Source organism: Mobula birostris, chromosome 6 (genome assembly GCF_030028105.1).
Source record: "Mobula birostris isolate sMobBir1 chromosome 6, sMobBir1.hap1, whole genome shotgun sequence".
In the NCBI taxonomy this organism is placed as follows: domain Eukaryota; kingdom Metazoa; phylum Chordata; class Chondrichthyes; order Myliobatiformes; family Myliobatidae; genus Mobula; species Mobula birostris.
In genome coordinates this window covers 110,585,431-110,609,915 of record NC_092375.1, presented here as the reverse complement: position 1 = coordinate 110,609,915, position 24,485 = coordinate 110,585,431, and the positions used below count along the sequence as shown (strand labels likewise).

The 24,485-nt window shown below is 44.2% G+C and overlaps 1 protein-coding gene across 2 annotated transcripts in view; it reads left to right on the top strand.

The window, feature by feature from the left end:
• Positions 1 to 1,398: 1,398 nt before the first annotated feature.
• The window catches only part of nhej1 (nonhomologous end-joining factor 1), a 387,162-nt gene continuing 364,075 nt past the window's right edge, over positions 1,399 to 24,485 (top strand). Inside the window, exons 1-3 of one of the 2 annotated variants that reach the window (XM_072260972.1) lie at positions 1,399 to 1,699; positions 12,198 to 12,396; positions 22,232 to 22,444. In XM_072260972.1, coding sequence (XP_072117073.1) covers positions 12,211 to 12,396; positions 22,232 to 22,444 — 399 coding nt within the window. In that variant the 5' untranslated portion in view covers positions 1,399 to 1,699; positions 12,198 to 12,210. The remainder of the gene's footprint in view (positions 1,700 to 12,197; positions 12,397 to 22,231; positions 22,445 to 24,485) is intronic. The other variant, XM_072260971.1, reaches the window with a different exon arrangement.

Genomic DNA, 24,485 nt, shown 5'->3' with positions numbered 1-24,485 from the left:
TGGGGTCATCTATTGCAACCGGTGCTCCCGGTGCAGCCTCCTCTACATCGGTGAAACCCGACGCAGATTGGGGGACCACTTCGTCGAGCACCTCCACTCTGTCCGCCACAACAGACAGGATCTCCCGGTAGCCACCCACTTCAACTCTGCTTCCCATTCAGATATGTCCATACGTGGCCTCCTCTACTGCCATGATGAGGCTAAACTCAGGTTGGAGGAGCAACACCTCATATACCGTCTAGGTATGAATATAGAATTCTCCAACTTCTGGTAATTCCCTCCCCCTCCCTTCCTCTATCCTTATTTCACATCACCTCCCTCATAGTTCCGCCTCCTTCTACTACTGCGCATTGTTCTCCTCCCAATCACTTCCCTGCTTCCCCTCCCCCACCCCTTTGACTTTCAAATTACTCTTTTTTTCAACTACCAGCATTCTTCAAACCCTCCTCAAAGTTCTTCCTTCAGTCCTGACGAAGGATTTCGGCCCGAAACGTCGACTAATCTTTTCAACTGATGCTGACTGACCTGCTGAGTTCCTCCAGCGCATTGTGAGTGTTCCTTTGACAACAGCATCTGCAGGTTATTTTGTGATAACCAAAGACTCCACACACCCCAGACATTCTCTCTTCTTCCCTCTCTTGTTGAGAAGAGATACAAGAGTCTGAAAGCATATCTCACCAGATTCAAGGATAGCTTCTATCTCACTCTTATGAGACTCATGAATGGACCTCATGTATAATAAGATGGACTCTTGGCCTCACAATCTACCTCATTATGATCTCACACTTTATCGTTTACCTGCACTGCACTCTTTTGCACTTTACTCTGCATTGTTTTTCTTTAGCTTGTTCTACCTCAATGCATTGTGTAATCATTTGATCCGTATGAACAGTATGCAAGGCAAGCTTTTCACTGTATCTGAATACACGTGACAATAACAAACCAATGCAATACCAAAAGAGATGTTTGGGTAGGAAGATGGTGGGCAAGGGGTTGGAGAGATACGGTCCTGGTGCAAGTAGAAGAGAGTAGATATAAGATTAGGTCAGCATGGACTAGATGGGCTGCAGGGCTTGTAACTGGGCTGTAGTACTCTATGACTACTTCAACAGATGTGGAGTCAATCCTCCTTTACACTTGTGTACGGGAAACGATATTAAACAATCTTGAATCTTGAGTTAAATGTCTCTGAGATAAGACATCAGCTGTGATGTTTTGAATGACAGTGCAGACAATGAGGGGCCCTAATGGCCTGTTCCTGCTTTCAATTCTTATGTTGGTCGTAAATTAATGTAGTAGATTGACAGATGTCATTTCACTGGACAGACATCCTGATGACGTTTACCGCGAACAGAGCCTGGGCACGTTTGCAAAGCAGGAAACACTGCAGAAAAGTTGTTCACGGTGACTCTCTGCAGTTACCAGATGCTCTCCCAAAGCAAGAAAAAAAGATTAGAAGTTAAGACAAAGACAATAAGGTCTGGGAAGAAGTAGCATAAACAAAGAATGGGGAAAACATTCAGCCACTGTTAATATTTGATTATCTCCTCTGGAAGGGGAAAGGACTCTCTCTCCAGTAGAGCAGGAGCGGAGGGGCGGAACGATTGTGCGGCAGTTTGTGTTCTGGAGAGAACAAATTGCGGACGGCTCGGCAGCAGCAACAAGAAGCCAGGCAGTTAGTGAGAGAGAGCGAGCTGAGGTTTGTTGCCTTTTATTAAAATATACATACATTTTAAACAGTTTCAAACACAGAATCTATGAGTTTGAGTCACCATGTGGGGGCGGGCACGCCTTTCCTGGTTCCACACATGTTACAGGTTCCTCACCGACCACACAATCTTGTCACACTGTGTCACTATAATCCTGTGGTATATTTAATGTTTCTATTTGTTTAGTACAGCAATTGTCCTAGAATATTCTCAGCCGCGACTGTCTGATCATAAATACTGGCTGACCGCACTGAGATGAGCTTTTAGTTAGGGGCGTTTGGAGTCTTTTTTTCTCACTTCTTGTTCACTTGTCTACTTTCTTATCTGAAACTTTGGGAGTCTCGGCTGCTGCGTTGTCCAAAGTGGGAGGTGAGAGAGAACCTAATATTTACATGCCACTATTAATGAGGCCAGCTGTTCGCCTCATCATATCTTCATCTTCAGCCCTTTGCTTCTTCCACCTATAACCTCCCCAACTTCTACACCATTCCCTTTTCCCACTGCCTCACCTCCTTCCTCCCCCAGTGACCTGCTTTTTCCCTCACCTGGTCTCACCTTTCATCTCCCAGTGTGTACATGCTCCCCCTTTCTCTCTCACCCACCTCACCTTTCACTTCTTAGCATCTACATCATTACCACTTCTCATTGCCCCACCACCTTCTCCCCAACTCTTACTTCCCACAGTCACCTGGTCTCATTTATCACCTGCCAGCTTGAACTCCTCTCCCTCCCCTCCCCTTTTATTCTGCAGGAATGAAAGGGGAGGGGGAAGCTGGAGTGGGAAGAGGGAATGATGCAGAAGTTGGGAACTGAGGAGTGAGACCTGGTGAGGGGAGGAAGGAGGGAGGGCAATGGCAAAAGGGAATGGTGTGAAAAGCCAGGAGGTGCTAGGTGGAAGAGGCAAAGTGCTGAAGATAGAACCCTTTCACTCAGAGGGTGGTGAGAGTGTGGAACGAGCTGCCAGTGGAAGCTGGTTGATGTGGGTTCAATTGCAATATGTAAGAGGAGTTTAGATAAGAACATGGGTGGGAGGGCTAGGGTCCAGGTGTGGGTTGATAGCAGTTTGGCATAGACTGGATGGGCTGAGGGCCTGTTTCTGTGCTGTATGATTCTACGACTATGAAAGAATCCGATGAGGAGCACAGCAGACCACATAAATGGTGGCACATAAGTAGTAGGTTCCTTTCCCCTTTCCCCTTTCCCCTCCACCTTTCAGGACAACATCTCAGTTGAGACTCCCTGACAGAGGTTAAAATAAGAAAATATAGAAATGTGAACAACAAGTGAGGGTAAGGAAAGACTTCAAACTGCCTCCCCATTTAATTGTTATAAAGGCTCATTAGTCTAGTCAGCCATCGCTTAGCATGTGGCCCCTACCTTACCAGTCCTCGTGAAGGGTCTCAGCCTGAAAATTTGACTGTTAATTTCCCTCCATTGATGCCATCTGGCCTGCTGAGCTCCCTCTGCATTTTCTGTGTGTTGCTCCAGACTTCTGGCCTTTGCAGTATCTTTTGTAGCCCCATTTATATGCCACCTGGTGTTCTTCCTTTTCCCCTTTGGCAAGAATGTTAAGAACAGTCTGATTATTAATCACATTCAGCTTATGGCATTGTGGGATTTTAGATGGAATGTGGAATAGAAAGCACGTGATGTTAGCACTTGGGAGTACACTCTCTGCTGTGTTGGATGTTAACAAAAATGATGTATTTCACTGTACTTTTCAGTGTACATGGGATAAATAAACTTGAATCCTGAGAACATAGAAAATAACGGCATAAGAACAAGCTCTTTGCCAGCTGCATTTAATTATACTTTATTGTCGCCAAACAATTGATACTAGAACGTACAGTCATCATAGCGATATTTGATTCTGCACTTCCCACTCCCTGGATTACAAATCGATAGTAAATATTAAAAATTTAAATTATAAATCATAAATAGAAAAATGGGAAGTAAGGTAGTGCAAAAAAAAACTGAGATGCAGGTCCGGATATTTGGAGGGTACGGCCCAGATCCAGGTCAGGATCCGTTCATCTGTCTTATCACAGTTGGAAAGAAGCTGTTTCCAAATCTGGCTGTATGAGTCTTCAAGCTCCTGAGCCTTCTCCTGGAGGGAAGAGGGATAAAAAGTGTGTTGGCTGGGTGGGTTGTGTCCTTAAATTGTGTTTGGTTATGTGTTTAATTACTCATTAAACTAGTAATTAAACACATAACCAAACACAATTTCCACATCCTTCTATTCTCTACCATTCATGTGCCCACTTATAAGCCTCTTAAATGACTCTGTTGTATTTGCCTCCACTACTGTCAATGGCAGCGCATTCCATGTACCCTCCACTCTCTGTGGGGGATGTGACCCACACATCTCTCCTGAATTTATCTTCTCTCAACCTTACTTCTGTGCGGAATGTGGCTGCTGCATTTTCACTAGGGACTACAAGTGGGACATGTAGAGTAAGTTACAGGGAGAATGGATCTAGGGCTTTGGGACTTTGGGAGACAGATGTACAACGGGACCTTGAGGTGTGAGCCCATACCATGCTGAAAGTGGCAACACAGGTGAATAGGGTACACGGGACGGTACGTGGGACAGTACAGGTCCTTCGGCTCACAATGTTGTGCCAGACCTTCAACCTGCACAAGGATCAGTCTATCCCTTCCACCCCACAGATCCATCCATCCTTTCTTCTTTTATCCATGTTTCTATCGAAAACTCTCTGAAAAGTCCCTGATGTATCTGCCTCTTCCACCATCCCTGGTAGTGCATTCCATGCACCCACCACTCTCTGGGTAAGAAAATTAAAACTACCTCTGACCTACCCCCTATACTTTTCTCCAGTCACCTTATAATTATGCCCCCTAGTATTAGCCATTTCTACCCTAGGGAAAAGTCTCTGACTGCTCCCTCTATCTATGTGCCTTATCATCTTGTACACCCCTATGGAGTCACTTGTCATTCTCCTTTGCTCTAAAAAGAAAAGCCATAGCTCGCTCAATTTATCCTCATAAAACATGCTCTCTAATCCAGGCAGCATCCTGGGTAAGTCTCCTCTGCACCCTCTCCAAAGCTTCCTCATCTTTCCTATATCAGAATCAGGTTTATTACCATTGATATATGCAGACAACACACATAAAAGTTGCTGGTGATCGCAGCAGGCCAGGCAGCATCTCTCGGAAGAGGTGCAGTCGACGTTTCAGGCTGAGACCCTTCGTCAGGACTAACTGAAGGAAGAGTGAGTAAGGGATTTGAAAGTTGGAGGGGGAGGGGGAGATCCAAAATGATAGGAGAAGACAGGAGGGGGAGGGATGGAGCCAAGAGCTGGACAGGTGATTGGCAAAAGGGATACGAGAGGATCATGGGACAGGAGGTCTGGGAAGAAAGACAAGGAGGGGAGGGGGGACCCAGAGGATGGGCAAGGGGTATATTAGAGGGACAGAGGGAGAAAAAGGAGAGTGAGAGAAAGAATGTGTGTATAAAAATAAGTAACAGATGGGGTACGAGGGTGAGGTGGGGCATTAGGGGAAGTTAGAGAAGTCGATGTTCATGCCATCAGGTTGGAGGCTACCCAGACGGAATATAAGGTGTTGTTCCTCCAACCTGAGTGCGGCTTCATCTTTACAGTAGAGGAGGCCGTGGATAGATATGTCAGAATGGGAATAGGATGTGGAACTAAAATGTGTGGCCACTGGGAGATCCTGCTTTCTCTGGCAGACAGAGCGTAGATGTTCAGCAAAGCGGTCTCCCAGTCTGCGTCGGGTCTCGCCAATATATAAAAGGCCACATCGGGAGCACCGGACGCAGTATATCACCCCAGCCGACTCACAGGTGAAGCGTTGCCTCACCTGGAAGGACTGTTTGGGGCCCTGAATGGTGGTAAGAGAGGAAGTGTAAGGGCATGTGTAGCACTTGTTCCACTTACACGGATAAGTGCCAGGAGGGAGATCAGTGGGAAGGGATGGGGGGGACGAATGGACAAGGGAGTTGCGTAAGGAGCGATCCCTGTGGAATGCGGGGGGAGGAGGGAAAGATGTGCTTAGTGGTGGGATCCCGTTGGAGGTGGCGGAAGTTACGGAGAATAATATGTTGCACCCGGAGGCTGGTGGGGTGGTAGGTGAGGACCAGGGGAACCCTATTCCTAGTGGAGTGGCGGGAGGATGGAGTGAGAGCAGATGTACGTGAAATGGGGGAGATGCATTTAAGAGCAGAGTCTGTGAGTCGGCTGGGGTGATATTCTGCGTCCAGTGCTCCCGATGTGGCCTTTTATATATTGGCGAGACCCAACGCAGACTGGGAGACCGCTTTGCTGAACATCTACGCTCTGTCCGCCAGAGAAAGCAGGATCTCCCAGTGGCCACACATTTTAATTCCACATCCCATTCCCATTCTGACATGTCTATCCACGGCCTCCTCTACTGTAAAGATGAAGCCGCACTCAGGTTGGAGGAACAACACCTTATATTCCGTCTGGGTAGCCTCCAACCTGATGTCATGAACATCGACTTCTCTAACTTCCGCTAATGCCCCACCTCCCCCTCGTACCCCATCTGTTACTTATTTTTATACACACATTCTTTCTCTCACTCTCCTTTTTCTCCCTCTGTCCCTCTAATATACCCCTTGCCCATTCTCTGGGTCCCTCCTCCCCTTGTCTTTCTTCCCGGACCTCCTGTCCCATGATCCTCTCGTATCCCTTTTGCCAATCACCTGTCCAGCTCTTGGCTCCATCCCTCCCCCTCCTGTCTTCTCCTATCATTTTGGATCTCCCCCTCCCCCTCCAACTTTCAAATCCCTTACTCACTCTTCCTTCAGTTAGTCCTGACGAAGGGTCTCGGCCTGAAACGTCGACTGCACCTCTTTCTAGAGATGCTACCTGGCCTGCTGCGTTCACCAGCAATTTTGATGTGTGTTGCTTGAATTTCCAGCATCTGCAGAATTCCTATTGTTTGCGGATATATGCAGACATCCCACCGTACCAAAAGTCATTTTAGGGAGGTAGCACCATCAATTTGCGGGAGACTCCCGGAACTTCCGGGAGAGGTGGGATGTCTGCGATAGAGTAGCTCCTTAGCAGCTAACCAGCAGTTTAAATAACGTTAGCTATGCTAATGAACGAATAACAGCTATTCAACTCACCTCAACATGTCTTTTACAGTCTTAACCCACCATGGGCAATAGAAAAGTCACTGGTGCAAACAGTGCAGCGAGCAACACTGTCATTATTTTTGACCCCTATTAGGCAGGGGTTTCACTTTAGGGTAGTCTGGGGTGACGTACGTTTTATATTTTCTTCTTTTGGAACACTGCCATGGCGCACTCTCGCGCTCTTTCTCATGGTCGCTCTCACACTCGCTCTCTCTCATTGCTGTCGTTCTCGCTGTCTCTCATGGTCGCTGTCGTGGTCTCTCTCGCTCACTTTCTCTCTCAAAAAAATTGATTTCCGGGACATTTTATATAATTTGCGGGCATCAGGGAGCCACTGCGGGAGACTCCCAGAACTTCCCGGAGAGGTGGGATATCCGTATATGTCATGAAATTTGTTGTTTTGCAGCAGCAGTACAGTGTTATACATAAAACATACTATAGATTATAACGCAAAAAAATTAAGTACTGCAAAAAGAAAGCAAAAAATAGTGAGGTAGTGTTCATGGGTTCATTGTCCATTCAGAAGTTTTATGGTTGAGGGGAAGATGCTGCCTTAAAACACTGAGCGTATGTCTTCAGACTCTTGTATCTCCTCCCAGGTAGCAGCAATGAGAGGAAGGCATATCCTGAATGGTGAGGGTCCTTAATGATGGATGCTGCCTTCTTGTGGTATCACCTTTTGAAGATGTCCTCATGGTGGGGACTCTAGTATCCACGATTGAGCTGGTGTAGACTACAACCCTCTGCTGCTTTTTACAGTGGCCTTCCATATCAGATGGTGACACAACTCGTTAGCATGCTCTCTACGTTACATCTATAGAAATTTCCTTAGAGTCTTTGTTGACATATCAAATCACAAACTCCTGATAAAATATAGTCACCGATGTGCTAACCATTATGTGTGACCTGGCTGCATTATCACTGAGTCAGTACTTGTAAATGAATATCAAAAAAAAATCCGTGGGTGCTGGAAATGTGAAATAATGACAGAAAGTGCTGGACCTCGGCATGACCTCTGTTTATAGAGATCCTTTTGCCAGATGCCACCCCGTGATGCCTCTTTCAATCAGAAAAAGTGAAGTCTTGTTTTAATTGAGGTATTCATAGAACATCGAACTACACAGCACAGTACAGGTTGTTTGGCTCACGATGTTGTACATGATTTATCTTTTGCACATTGGTTGTGCACCAGTTTTTGTTTATCCGAGGAGGACATTAGAAGGGCCTTCCTGAAGATAAATCTAAGGAAGGCAACGGGGCCAGATGGCATCCCAGGACAGGTTCTTTGGGCTTGTGCAAGCGAGCTAGCTGGAGTGTTTGCTGACATCTTCAACTGCTCCTTGCTCCAGTCTAAGATCCCCTTGTGTTTTAAGAAGGCAACGATAATCCCAGTGCCGAAGAAGAGCAAGGTGGCATGCCTGAATGACTATCGACCTGTGGCTCTAACATCAATTGCTATGAAGTGCTTCGAGAGATTGGTTATGGCACACATCAACCACAGCCTACCGGTCAACCTCGACGCTTTGCAATTCGCCTACCGGAGCAACAGGTCAACGGCAGATGCCATCTCTCTGGCCCTACATTCCTCCTTAGAACACCTGGAGAATAAAGACGCATACGTAAGGCTCCTTTTCATTGACTACAGCTCTGCCTTTAATACCATCATTCTAAATAAACTGATTCCTAAGCTCCGGAACCTGGGCCTTAGCACTCAGATCTGCAGCTGGATCTTCAACTTTCTCACGGACAGGACCCAGGCTGCAAAAATAGGGGACAAGCTCTCCTCTACAATCACTCTGAGCACCAGTGCTCCACAAGGCTGTGTACTCAGCCCCCTGCTGTACTCACCGTACACCCATGATTGTGTAGCCAAGTTTCCATCGAACTCAATATATAAGTTTGCTGACGATTGTAGGTCGTATCTCGGGTAATGATGAGTTTGAATACAGAGAGGAAATTAAGAACCTGGTGGCATGGTGCGAAGACAATAACCTATCCCTCAACATCAGCAAGAAGAAGGAATTGGTTGTTGACTTCAGAAGGAGTAGCGGACCGCACGACCCAATTTACATCGGTGGTGCGCAAGTGGAACAGGTCAAAAGCTTTAAGTTCCTTGGGGTCAATATCACAAATGACCTGACTTGGCCCAACCAAGCAGAGTTCACTGCCAAGGCCCACCAGCACCTTTACTTCCTGAGAAAACTAAAGAAATTTGGCCTTTCCCCTAAAACACTCACTAATTTTTATAGATGCACCGTAGAAAGCATTCTTCTAGGGTGCATCACAACCTGGTATGGAAGTTGTCCTGTCCAAGACTGAAAGAAGCTGCAAAAGATTGTGAACATGGCGTAGCACATCACACAAACCAATCTTCTGTCCGTGGACTCACTTTACACCGCACGCTGTCGGAGCAGTGCTGCCAGGATAATCAAGGACTCGACCCACCCAGCCAACACACTTTTCATCCCTCTTCCCTCCGGGAGAAGGCTCAGGAGCTTGAAGACTCATATGGCCAGATGTGGGAACAGCTTCTTTCCAACTGTGAGAAGACTGCTGAACGGATCCTGATCTGGATCTGGGCCGTACCCTCCAAATATCCGGACCTGCCTCTCGGTTTTTTTGTACTACCTTACTTTCCATTTTTCTGTTTTCTATTTATGATTTATTATTTAAATTTTTAATATTTACTAATTTTTACTATTTTTATTATTTAATATTTGTAATCCAGGGAGCGGGAAGCGCAGAATCAAATATCGCTGTGATGATTGTACATTCTAGTATCAACTGTTTGGCGACAATAAAGTAAAGTATAAAGTATCTATTGCTTTTCATAAATTCTATTGCCTATCTTTATTTCCTGTAAATGCCTGCAGGAAAATAAATCTCAGGGTAGTATATGGGTACATATACACACTTTGATAATAAATTTGCTTTGACTTTGATATTGATTTGACCTTTTAACCTACTCTATCTAACCCTTCCTTCCCTCATAGCCCTCCATCTTTCTATCATCCATGTGCTTAACTAAGAGTCTGATAAATTTATCTGCCCCTACCATCACCCTGCACCTACCACTCTCTGTATAAGGAAAAAAACCTACCTCTGACATCCCCCTGTACTTGACTCCAATTACCTTAAAGGTATACTGCCATATCAGCCTTTTCTGTCCTGGGGAAAATAATCTCTGGCTGTCAACTAGATCCATGCCTGTTATCATCGTGTACACCTCTATCAAGTCTCCTCTCATCCTCCTAAAAAAGCATTTTAATAGAGTAAACGAGGAAAGACTTACTTCCATTGATGGAAGAGTCATTATTCCAAGCACAGAGTTTTAGGGTAAGAAGGGAAGAAGAAGGAAGATGCAGTGTATTTTTATGGTGTATTGAGTTATGATAAGGAATGGTCTTCCTGAAACCATTTCAGTGGGAATGAGATTATACAACCATAGGAGCATAATGAGGCCATTTCGCACATCGAGTCGGCTCTGCCATTGTATCGTGGTTTATTCATTATCCCTCTCAACTCGTTCTCCTGCCTTCTCCCTGTAACCGCTGACACTCTTACCAATCTATTGACTTCCAGTATAAATATATCCATCAACACAAGATTCTGCAGATGCTGGAAATCCAGAGTAACATACACAGATCCCATTAAAGAGTCTCAACCCAAAATGTCAACTGTTTATTCCTCTCTATAGATGCTGCCTGATCTGCATTTTGTGTTGCCCTCCACAGCTGTCTGCGGCAATGAATTCCACAGATTCACTACCCTCTGGTTAAAGACATTCATCCTCATCACTGCTCAAAATGGATGTCCCTCTATTCTGAGGCTGTGCTCTCTGGTCTGAGACTCCCCCACTATAGGAAACATCCTCTTCACTACCACTCTATCTAGGTCTTCCAATATTCAGTAGGTTTCAATGGGATCCCCTGTCGTTTTTCTGAAACCATTGAGTACAGGTCCAGAGCCATCAGATACTCCTCAAACGTTAACCTGTTGAAGTTCAAGTTCAAGTTTATTGTCAGTCAGCCACACACACGTGTTCAGCTAAATGAAACAATGTTCCTCTGGGGCCAAGGTGCAAAACACAGCACATACAGTTATGATACAGCACATGTAATTATGATATGGCATTTAGCTACAATAAAGCACAACAGAGTCTCAAAATAATATTAGCGGAAGTCCTAGAGATTCCCGGGATCAGTCTTGTGAACCTCCTCTGGACAGCCAGCTCATCCTTTCTTATGTAAGGGACTCAGAACTGCTCACAATACTCCAAGTGTGGTCTACCTTATAAAGCCTCAGCATTACATCCTTGCTCTTCTCGTGCTACTGCAAGCTCCTCCAGACAGCCGTGTGATAATAATCATAGTGATAACCAGAATCAGAAGTGTCCCCACAGATGTGAAATAAGAACAGAAAATGCTAGAAATACTCAGCAGGCCAGTCAGCATCTATGGAAAGACAGAATAGTTCATGATTTTTATGCTGCTTGAACTGTTAGAAGTTTCTTGAATTTTTATTTTATTCTGCTTGGAGGCAAAGAACTTTGTGCTGACCTGGGGTTGTGAGTTTAAGCTCTAAATTTATGCTGTACTTTAACCTCTATCTTTATTTCTATATAATTTGTTTTTCTTTGTAATTGTTTTACATTGTAGTTTATTCTACATGTCATGCCCTGACCAACACATCACAGCAAATTCCTAATACATGTAAATGTACACTCAGTGACCTCTTTATTAGGCACAGGAGTGGAGTCTTGTTTGATCTTCTGCTGCTGTAGCCCATCCACTTCCGAGAGGCTCTTCTGCACACCACTGTTATAACACATTGGTTATTTCCTGCACACCACTGTTATAACACATTGGTTATTTGAGTTACGTCCCCTTCCTGTCAGCTTGAAGCAGTTTGGCCATTCTCCTCTGAGCTCTCTCATTAATCAGGTGCTTTCACCCACAGAACTACCACTCACTGGATTTTTTAAAATATTTTTGCACCCTTCTCTATAAATCCTAGAGACTATTGTGCATGAAAATCCTTTGTTATCAGCTGTTTCTGAGATACTCAAACCATCCTGTCCGGCACCAACAATCATTCTACAGTCAAAGTCACTTAGATTAAATTCCTTCCCCACTCTGACGTTTGATTTGAACAATAACTGAACGTCTTAACCATGTCTGCATGCTTTTATGTATTGAGTTAGTGCCATTAGATACTTGCATTAATAAACTGGTGTATAGGTGTAGCTACTAAACTGATTACTGAGTGTAGATGGCAAATAAAAGTTGATCCTTGATCCTTGAATAAAGCTATAGAAATGGTTTTCTTTCTGTTTTTATCCACAGAACATTCCTTCTGATGGCGGAGCTGGAAAAGCTGGCAGATGATCTCCTTGCTCAGCCCTGGAGCTCCGTACACATTGGTGATTCTCCCTTTCTGCTGAAGGCCACTTTTGGTGAGGTGACCTACAGGCTGATGCTCTCTGATCTCAACAGTGTCTGGTGGGAAGAAGTAAATTCGGACGAACTCAAACAAAGAGCACAGGTATGTTCTGGGATAAAAACAGAGAACAAAGTAGGATTCTCACTCTGCTTGAACCTGAACAGGGTTGGGCTACCAACCTGCATGGCGCGCAGCACCTAAGTGTTGTAACTTATTTAGCTGACAAGCTACCTCTATATTCTTATCTTCCAACTTTGCAGCTCAAGTCTGAGCCATCAATAGTGATTCTGTCAGAATAATACAGCACTGACAGAGGTCCTTGAGCTCATTCTTAAAAGACACTATCATTTTATACCCAAACAACAGGAATTCTGCAGATGCTGGAAATTCAAGCAACGCACATCAAAGTTGCTGGTGAACGCAGCAGGCCAGGCAGCATCTGTAGGAAGAGGTGCAGTCGACGTTTCAGGCCGAGACCCTTTGTCAGGACAGCAGTCGACGTTTCAGGCCGAGACCCTGCGTCAGGATGAAGTAGTCCTGACGAGGGGTCTCGGCCTGAAACGTCGACTGCACCTCTTCCTACAGATGCTGCCTGGCCTGCTGCGTTCACCAGCAACTTTGATGATCATTTTATACTGATGCCTTACAATTGCTGCAAACAGCCAAAAGCATCCCGCCAGCTGTCCTTTCTCCTGGAAAAACCCAACGATTTAAGTATGGAAACAATGTGGTGTCCCATTTCAATCCTGCCGAAATTTATCTGGTCTGGCCAATCTACTGACATTCCAAAACCCATCAGTAGGTTACTGAGATTTCCGAAGTCTGTCCACCCTGGGACTCTGCATGTCTCATACAGGGGTCCTCTCTTTTACATAGCCTTTTAAAAAAATGCAGTTCTGCTCAAATACCCATAGCCTGCTCACAGTGCCAAAATATAATGTTGAATCAGATTCACGGTCCTGCCAGGTGAGACAGAAAACACTGACAGCAAATAAGTATGTTTTTTATTTATTCACAAACAGTAAAAAATTTGACCTATCATGTTCCCCAAGATACAGAAACTACAAAGCTGAATACTCAACAGACATACATTCAACAAACACACATTTCGCTAAAAGCGTGGACAGAGCATATCATAAGACCATAAGATATAGGAGCAGAGTTAGGCCATTTGACCCATCGAGTCTATTCTGCCATTTCATCATGACTGATCTAATTTTCTTCTCAGCTCCAATCTTGTGCCTTCTCCCCGTATCCCTTCAGTACCCTGATCTATCAAGAATCTTATAAACCTCTGCCTTAAATATACATAAAGACTTCCACTTTAACAAGGCCTTTCACCATTCGATAGATTTCGTTGGGATCACCTCTCATTCTTCTAAATTCCAGTGAATACAGGCCCAGAGCTGTCAAATGCTCTTCAAATGGCGAGCCATTCAGTCCTGGAATCATTTTCGTCAAACTCCTTTGAACCGTCTCCAGTTTCAGCACATCCTCTAAGATAAGGGGCCCTAGACTGCTCACAACACTCCGAGTGGGGCCTCACCTTGATTTTATATTCTAGTCCTCTTGAAATGAATGCCAACATCACACATGCCTTCCATAACCTTTAGGGAATCTTACACAAAGAGTCCTAAGTCCCTATGCGCCTTAGTTTTTTGTATTTTATCTCCATTTAGAAAATAGCGAACCTTTTCATTTCTTCTAACAAAGTGCATGACCACACACTTTCTAACACTGTATTCCATCTACTACTTTTTGCCCATTCTCCTAATCTGACTGAGCCTTTCTGTAGCCTCTCTACTTCCTCAAAACTACCTGCTCCTCCATCTATCTTCATATTGTCTGCAAACTTTGCAACAAAGCCATCAATTTCATCATCCAAATCATTGACATATAACATAAAAAGAATCGGTCCCAACCCAGACCCCTGTGGAACACCACTAGTCACCAGCAGCCAACCAGAAGAGGCTCCTTTTATTTCCACTCTTTGCCTCCTACCAATTAACCACTGCTTTATCCATCTAGAATTTTTCCTGTAATACCATGGGCTTGTAGCTTGTTACGCAGCCTCCTGTGTGGCACCTTTTCAAAGGCTTTCTGAAAATACCATCAACCGATTCTCCTTTGTCTATCCTGCTTGTATTTCTTCAAAGAATTCCAACAGATTTGTCAGGCAAGATTTTCTCATGAGGAAACCATGCTGACTACGGTCTATTTTATCAAGTGCCTTCAATTACCCTGAGACTTCATCCTTTATAATCGACTCCAACATCTTCCCAACCACTGAGGTCAGACTAACTAGCCTATAGTTCCTTTTTTTCTACCTCTGTCCCTTATTGAAGAGTGGATTGATGCAATTTTCCAGTCCTCTGGAACCATTCTAGAATCTAGTAATTCTTGAAAGATCATTATTAATACCACCACAATATATTTAAGTACCTCTTTCAGAACTCTGGGCATACACCATCTGGTCCAGGTGAATTATCTATCTTCAGACCTTTCAGTTTCCCAAGAACCTCTCTCTAGTTATGGTAACTTCACACACTTCATAACCCCTGGCAACTGGAACTGCTGCCATACTGCTAGTGTATTCCACAGTGTAGAATGATACAAAACACTTATTCAGTTCATCCACCATTTCATTGCCCCCATTACTACTTCTCCAGCATCATTTTCCAATGGTTCGATATCCACTCTCGCCTCTCTTTTACATTTTATTTATCTGAAGAACCTTTTAGTATCCTCTTTAATATTATCGGCTAGCTTACTTTTGTATCCTATCTTTAGATTTTTAATGACTTTTTAGCTGCCTTTTGTTGATTTTTAAAAGCTTCCCAATCCTCTAACTTTCTACTAATTTTTGCTCTGTTATATGCCCTCTGTTTGGCTTTTATGCTGGCTTTGGACTTCTCTTGTTATCCACAGTTGTGTCATCTTTCATTTAGAATACTCCTTCCTCTTTAATATGTATATATCCTGTGCCTTCTGAATTGCTTTCAGAAAGTCCAGTCATTATCCCTGCCAGTGTTCTTTTCTAATGAATTTTGGCCAACTCCTCTCTCATGCCCTGAAATTCCCATTTGTCCACTGTAATACTGATTCATTTGACTTTAGCTTCTGCTCCTCAAATTTCATGGTGAATTTGATCATATTATGATCACTTGCCCCTAACAGTTCTTTTACTTAAAGGTCTGTAATCAATTCAGATTTATTGCACAACACCCAATCTAGAATAGCTGATCCCCTAGTGGGCTCAACCATGAGCTGTTCTAAAAGAAAATTTCCTAGGCACTTTAGAAATTCCCCATCCTGGAATCCAGCACCAACCTGATTTCCCAATCTAGCTGCATATTGAAATTGCCATGACTATTGTAATAGTGCCCTTTTGGCATGCATTTTCTATTTCCTTCTGTAATTTGAGGGTCCTTACCACTGTTTAGGGGTCTATATACAACTCCCATCAGGTCTTTTTACCATTGCAGTGCCTTAGCTCTATCCACACAGATTCAACACCTTCTGACCCTATGTCACCTCTTTCTAATGATTTGAGTTCATTTTTAATCAGCAGAACAATGCCTTCCCCTCTGCTTTTTGTCTGTCCTTTTGATGCAATGTGTACCATTGGACGTTAAGCTCCCTGCTATAATCTTCTTTTAGCTATGATTCAGTGATGCCTGCAACATCATAAATGCCAATCTGCAACTGTGCTACAAATTCATCTACCTTATTCCATATACCGCACTCATTCAAATATAACACCTTTAGTCCTGTATTCACCCTTTTCGATTTTGACCACCTTTTACATTGCAACTCATCCTATTGACTGCAATTTTGCCCTATCAATAGTCTCTCTTCACCACAGATTGCCCCTGTTTGTAGACAAGCTTCCTCATCTTCAGCACTATTATCCACCTTTCCTACGATAGTTCTTACATTGAACTATACAGGACACTAGTCGCACATGCTCAACCTTTCTAAACCTAACTTTGTCTGAGTGTTCCCAACATCTGCCTCCACAACTTCTTCACTCTGTTCTAGCACTCTGGTTCCCATCTCCCTGCAACTCTAGTATAAACCCCACTGTGCAGCATTAACAGGTCTTTATGCTAGGATATTAGTCCTCCTCCAGTTCAGGTGCAAATCTTATGCCCTCCCTCCTACATGAACTCCTTAGCCACATATTAAGCTGTATAATCTTCCTAGATCTGGTCTAACTAGCACGTGCCATGGGTAGCAATCTTGAGATCACAACCCTGGAGGTCCTGACCTTTAACTAGCATCTAAGCCCCTGAACTCCCTATGCAGAATCTCGTCACTCGTTCTACCCATGTCAGTGGTACCTACGTGGACCACGACTTCTGGCTGTTCACCCTCCCACTGAGGGCATGATCCAAGATGTTCCAGACCCTGGCACCTTGGAGGCAGTAGACCATCTGGGAATCTTGTTCTCATCCATAGAACCTCCTATCCATTCCCCTAACTAATGAATCCCCTATCACCACGACGTGCCTCTTCCCCCACTTTCCCTTCTGAGTGACAGAGGAAGACTCAGTGCCAGAGATCTGACCACAGTGACTTTCCTCTGTTAGGTCAACCACCTCCCCGCCCCCCCCAAAGTAGTAATCTTAGTTACGTATCTGTTATCGAGGGGAATGGCCATAGGGATACTCTGCACTGGCTCCTTAATCCCCTTTCCCTTCCTGTCACCTAGTTTCCTGTGTAACTACCTCTCTCTATGTCCTATCAATCAACCCCTCAGCCTCCTGAATGATCCAGAGTTCATCCAGTTCCAGCACCAATTCCTAACACGGTTTGACCAGAAATGCACACAATATGCTAGCTGACTAATGTTCTATGAAATTGGGCCATAACCTTGTATTCAGTGCCCCATGTGCTGCCTTAACCAGTTTACCTGTGCTGCCACCTTCTACCTTGGAAGTATACAAAATTCCCATAGGCTACCTGGACAACAGTAGTATGTCACCTGTTGTTAATTGATTACAGCTCAGCATTCAACACCATCATCCCCTCAGTACCAATAAACAAGCTTCAAAACCTGGGCCTCTGTACTTCCCTCTGTACTGGATCCTTGGCTTCCTCACTGGGAGACCACAGTCAGTCCGCATAGGAAATAGCATCTTCTCCTCGCTGACAGTAATTGCAGGTGCATCTCTAGGATGTGTGCTTGGCTCACTTCTGTACTCTCTACACCCAGGATTGTGTGGCTAGACAGTGCAAACACCTTCTGTAAATTTGCCACTGAATTAACCGTTGTTGGCAGAGATTCAGTTGTTAATGAGGAAGCATGCAGGAGTGAGGTAGATCAGCTGGTTAAATGGTGTTGCAACAACATTCTTGAACTCAACGTCAGTAAGTCCAAGGAACTGATTGTGAACTTCAGGAAGGATAAGTCAGGAGAACACGTACCAGTACTCATGGAGGGTTCAGCAGTGGAGATGGTGAGCAACTTTAATTCCATCTCTGAACGTCTATCCTGGCCCAACATATTGATGCAATTATGGAGAAGGTGCACCAGCGGCTATACTTCATTAGGGGTTTGAGGAGACTTGGTAAATTTCCACAGGTGTACCGTGGAGAGCATTCCGACTGATTGTATCATTGTCTGCTATGGAAGCTCCAATGCACAGCGTCGGAAATAGGTGCGGAGGGTTGTAACTCAGTTAGCTGCATCGTGGGCTCTAGCCTCCTAACCGTCAAGGGCATCTTAAATAGGCTAAGCAGCGTCCATCATGAAGGACGCTCACCATCCAAGGCAAGCCTTCTCATTGCTGCCATCGGGGAATAGGTACAGGAGCTTGAGTGAGTACTTGTACTCGATGTTTTAGGAACAAGTTCTTCCCTTCCACCATCAGATTTCTGAACCAGAAACCCATGAACACCACCTCACAGTTTGCACTACTGATTTTTAAAAATATTTCTTATTGTAACTTGTCGTAATTTTTATGTATTGCACTGTACTACTGCCAAGTAGTTAAGGTATTGGACTAGCGACCTGAAGGTCGTGAGTTCGAGCCCCAGCCGAGGGAACGTGTTGTGTCCTTGAGCAAGACACTTAATCACACATTGCTCTGCGACGACACTGGTGCCAAGCTGTATGCGTCCTAATGCCCTTCGCTTGGACGACATTGGTGTCGTGGAGAGGGGAGACTTGCAGCATGGGCAACTGCTGGTCTTCCATACAACCTTGCCCAGGCTTGCGCCCTGGAGAGTGAAGACTTTCCAGGCGTAGATCCATGGTCTCGCAAGACCTACGGATGCCTTTAAATTAAATTAAATTTAAACTGCCACAAAACAACAAATTTCATGACATGGGTCAGTAATGATAAACCTGACTCTGATTCTGAACTATTATATAGGGTAAATAATGGAAACTTTTCCCATTACCCCACCTGTCTGCAACTAGTGGATATAGGTTTAAAGTAAAGGATAGAGGGGACTTTGCACAGAATTTTTCATCATCGTAAGGTTGAAATCTGCAATCTAGCAGTCCCTCTGCATCTAAGGAGGAGATGGACGTGTGTCTGCTTCCAGCACTTACCAAGTATTTAACTGAGAAAAGCCATAATGGGGAAGGCCCTGGACTGAGTGGTGGGAAATGGGGCTGGTATGTCTATCTATACTAGCATGAATGAGGTGGATTGAAGGGCCTGCTCCCACTCTATGTGATGAAGTACAGTCACTTTCCTGTGGCTGTGAAATTATCCCAACCATTGGTGTATTTGGAGTGTTGATGCTTTATAAGGCATTGGTCAGACTGCACCGGGAGTATTGTGTGCAGTTTTGGGCCCCTTATCTAAGAAAGGATAAGGAAAGGGTCCAGAGCATGTTCATGAGAATGATCTTGGGAATGAAAGGGTTAACACATGAAGAGCGTTTGCTGGCTATGGGCTTGTACTCACTAGAGTTTAGAAAATTGGGAGGAGGATCTCAATGAAACCTAACGAATCTTGAAAGGTCCAGATAGTGTGGACATGGAGAGGATGTGTTCTATAGAGGGAGACTTGAGAAGTCTAGGACCAGAGGGCATAGCTTCAGCATAGAAGGACATCCATTTAGAACAGAGATGAGGAATTTCTTCAGCCAGAGGGTGGTGAATCTGTGGAATTCATTGCCACAGTTGGCTGTGGAGGTGAAGTCATTGGGTATATTTAAAGTGGAAGATGATCGGTTCCTGATTATTAAGGGCATCAGAGGTTATGTGAAGAAGGCAGAAGAATGGGTTGTGAGGGATAATAAATCAGCCATGATGGAATGGCAGAGCAGACTTGATGGACAGAATGGCCTAATTCTGCTCCTATGTCTTATGGTCTTATTTTCCCTAAGATTAAGGACACATACGAGCAGGCTCAGGAACAGCTTCTAACCTGCTGTTATACAGCGCTTGAGTGGGCCCTCTTGTATGATAACGATGAAGTCTTGATCTCGCAATCTACATCATCATGATCCTTATTGTCTACCTACACTGTACTTTCTCTGTAGCTGTAACAATCTTCCACATTCTGTTTTTGCTTTTTCCTTTTGTACTACCTGAACATAATTGTGTATGGCATGATCGATCTGGATGTCATGCAAAACAAAAGTTGTCACTGTGACCATAACAAACCTATTACCAACTGATCTGAGTTGAGTTCAGTTTTATGAGTGTTCCTTGATGCAACACTTAATCAAATTCTGCCTTGATTTATTTAATTTTATTTAGAGATACAGCACAGGAACAGACCCTTTCAGCTCAGTGAGCCCATGCCGCCCAATTACTTGTGAGCAGTTAACTTACTAACCTGTAGGTATTTGGAATGTGGGAGGATACCAGAGCACCCAGAGGAAACCCACGCAGTCACAGGAGAACTGCTTACAAAGAGCGGCAGGAATTGAACCCAAGTTGCTGATGCTGCAGTAGTATTACACTAAACTGCTACACTCCCATGCTGCCCAGTGAGGGTGTTCACTCTCACCTTGACTTACATCTGGAATTCAGCTCTTTGTTCTATATTTGGACCAGGCTGTAATGGGGTCTGGAACCAAGTAGCCTGCTAAACCAACAGCTAATCGTTTGCTGAGTGGGTTATTGCTAAATAAGTACCACTTGACTATATTCTCAGCGACAAGACCTACTTTGAACTTGATGTTCCCTGATCTAGGAAACGTGCCAGCCTTTTTCTCCTGATAATGCAGTATCTGTCCTGAACTAGATTAATTTACTTGTTTTTCTAAAGAAACCAATTAAGCCTAAGCAGTGTTCAAAAATCAGATAACAGTTTATCTGATTCTGCAATTTAATAAAATAAGATTAGCTTCATTTGTCATGTTGAAACATTCAGTAAAATGCATTGTTTTGTGTCAAGACCAACATGATCCAAGTATGTTCTGCAAGTGCCATGCTTCTGGCGCCAACATAGCAAGCCCACAACTTGCTCACCCTTACCAACCTGTACATCTTTGAAATGTGGGAGGAAACCCACGCGGTCACAGGAACAACCGATGGTGGCGGGATTGAACGTGAGTCTCTGGTGTTGTAAAGTGTTAGGCTAACCGTTATGCTACTCTGCCACCCAAAGGAAGGATTAAAAAGCTGAAGAAAATGCATGTACAGAGAATATAGAACATATAGCATAGAAATCTACAGCACATTACAGGCCCTTCGGCCCACAATGTTGTGCTGACTATGTGACCTACTCTAGAAACTGCCTAGAATTTCCCTACTGCATAGCCCTCTATACTGAAGTGGAAGAGACTAAATAGTGATAAGAGTGATGGTCTTCTTGTCACCTCCTATGTTACAAATTTCTATTAATTTTTTAAGGTATACAGTATCAAAATAATTTCAAAGTGAAGGGGAAAGATTTAAAAGGAACTTGAGGGGCAACCTTTTCATACAGGCTGGTGGGTTGGGTATATGCAACTGCTGCTAGAGGAAACTGTAGACGTATTTAAGTTCAAAGCCATTATCAAAGTCTGCATATGGCACCACATTCTATCCTGAAATTCATTTCCTTTCAGCATTTACAGGAAAGAAAAGAATAGAATTTATGAATAACTACATAAAGTCTGACAAGCAAGCAACGTGCAAAAGAAGACAAATTGTGCAAATAAATACATAAATAAATCAATCAATCAATCTGTGAACAAGTTGTGGAGTCCTTGAAAGTAAGTCTCTAGGTTTTGGAATCATTTCAGAGTTGAGGTGAGTGAAGTTATCCACACTGGTTCAGGAACCTGAAGGGTAATAATTGTTCTTGAACCCAGTGGTGTGGGACCTAAGACTTCTGTACCTTCTTCCCAATGGTAGTAGCGAGAGGAGAGGATGGTTTGGATGGTGGGGGTCTTTGATTATGGATGTTGCTTTCTTGTGACAGTGCAGCTTGTAAATGTGCTCAATTGTGGGGGAGCACATCTAAATAAAAGACATTTTGATGGTACATGGAGGGGGAGAGCTAAACGCAGTTGAGATAGATGACTTTGTTGGCACGGATGAATTGGACCGCAGGGCTTGTTTCTGTGCTGTTTAATTCTATGACAGCTTGCATTGCTTTGCTAATGATGGAGAATAGATCAATTGGGTGTTTACTGGACAAATGGTGTTTGTTCAGAGCAACACAAAATGCTCGCCATCTCAGCAGGTCAGGCAGCATCTGTGGAGAAGAATAAACAATCAACGTTTTAAGCCGATACCCTTCATTATTCCAGTCATGATGAAGGGTCTTGGGCCAGAACTTTGACTGTTTATTCCTCTCTCTGAATGTTGCTTGGCCTGTTGAGTTCCTCCAGTACTTTGTGTTTGTTCCTCTGCGGAATCGGTTGTGTTTTGGATTTGTTCAGTGTTTAGTAAACAGGACATAACTGGATAGTTTCCATGCATCGGGGCTGTCCTAGCCATTGGATCTGTGTCGTCCTTAATATTATTGTGTCTCTGCAGGAACTGAACAAGCGACTAAGGGCACCAGTCTCCGCCTTCTGCCGCCACCTCTCTGGGTTGCTGGAGCCTTTTCTACAAACGGAGGGCACTAAATTGCTTCCTGGCTTCACGAGTGAACAAACCTGCAATCAGCTCACTGTCAGTTTGAGGAGTGAGCTCTCTGGAGTCCCTTTCTACTGGGCATTCCGCTGCACTGAAGCTCCTCTAAGCATGGTATGTACCTCAGTCCAAACTCGCATCTACCCTGGGGCGAAGGAAGTTACACTGATGCAGAGAGAAATGGGTAACGTCCAATTTTGGTCGCCAAAAAAGATGCGAATGCTGAAAACGGGGTGCAGAAAGTATGCACTAGAATAACTTGACATAGAGCATAGGTCATAGAATAATACCGATCTTTCAGCCCCCAATGTTGTGCTGACCTCTTAACCTACTCCTAAATCAATGCAACACTTCCCTCCCATAATTTCCTTGCATCTGTGTGCCTGTCTAAGGGTTTCTTATCTGTCCTTGCTACCACCCCTGGCAATGCTTTTGATGCACTTGCCACTCTCTGTGTTTAGAAAAGATCGGCCTCTGAGTTCCTCCAGCATTTTGTGTGTCACTCTACTTCTGAAATTCCTGCTTTACTTTCCTCCACTCACCTTAAGATTATGCCCTCTTGTATTAACCATTGCTGCCCCAGGAAAAACATACCAACTGTCCACTCTACCTATACCAAGTTATGATGTAGCATTACCGACCTGAAACATTCATTCTAATTCCCACCTGCACAGCCCTCCATTTTTCTTTTACCCATGTGCCTTGTAAATGTCCCTTGTGTATGAATAAACTCTTCTCTGGCTTCGAGCCGGGTACAGATATCGATTATAACTGACATTTCGGTGGCTGACTCTGCCATCGAAACATTGGTTATAATTGATATCTGTACCTATCTGGAAGCTCGAGAAGAGCTTCCAAGGGGAACCAATATCCTTGCTGGCAGGTTCGTTAGAGTTATTAGGAGTGGTTTAAACTGATACGGCTTGGAATGGGAACCAGTATCACAGAGCTGAGGATGAGTCAGCAGGTTTACAAGTAGATGAGGGTGTAATATGAATGTAAGGAATGACAAGCCAATGATTGGGTGCAAATGCAGACTCTGCAAAGAGTTGAATTGTACCACAGAAACAAAATTCAAAAGGGCAAAGAATGCCGGACTGAAGGTGCTGTATCTAAATGCGTAGCATTCGGAATAAGGTGGATGAAAGTGACACAGTTAGAGATTGGTCAGTATGACGTTGTGGACATCACTGAGTTGTGGTTGAAAGAAGGCCATTGGGAGCTTAATATCAAAGGGTATACTTTGTATCGAAAGGACAGGAAGGAAGACATAGGCGGTGGTGTGGCTGCTTTAGTAAGAGATGGAATTACATCTTTAGAAAGAAGTGACGTGGGATCAGAAAATGTCAAATCTTTGTGGATGGTGTTAAGAAACTGCAAGGGTAAGAAAAACATTATGGGAATCATATATAGGCTTACAAATAGTAGCCAAGGTATGGGGTTGAGATTGTAAAGGGAGCTGGAAAAACAATGTAATAAGGGTAATGTCACAATTGTAATGGGAGATTTCATTATGTAAGGGAATTGGGAAAATCAGGTTGGTGTCAGATCGCAAGAGAGAGAATTTGTTGAATGCCTATGAGATGACTTTTTCACGAGTTTCATCTGGAAGTACATCGAGAGTGTTGTGCCCCAGAAACTGGTCAGGGTCTATCCAAACCAGAAACCCTGGATCAACAGTTCTGTGCAAGCAGCACTTAGCGTGCGATGCATACTGTTGCCAGTAATCAGGAGGAGCTGAAGGAATGCAGCTACGATCTCTGCAGAGACAGCGAAATGATAACACAAGGACAAGGTATGGACACAGCTTTCCACCAGCAACACACGCAGCTTATGGCAAGGTCTGCTCACCATCACAGACTTCAAAGCTAAATGCAGTGGAGTTTCCAACATCACTGCCTCTCTCCCAGGCGAGCTGAATCTCTTTTACGCTCAATTTGATGTTACCAACATGGAGCCCCTGAGGAGACCTACAGCTGATGCGACCTGCACCTTGGTCATCCCTGAGGCTGAAGTACGCAGGTGTTTCCAACGAGTGGGCAGCCGCAAGGCTGTGAGACCGGGCAGCATCCCAGGGTGGGTACTCAGGATGTGTGCGGCACAACTGACAGGTGTGTTTACAGACATTTTTCATCTCTCCTTCTCCCAGTGTAGA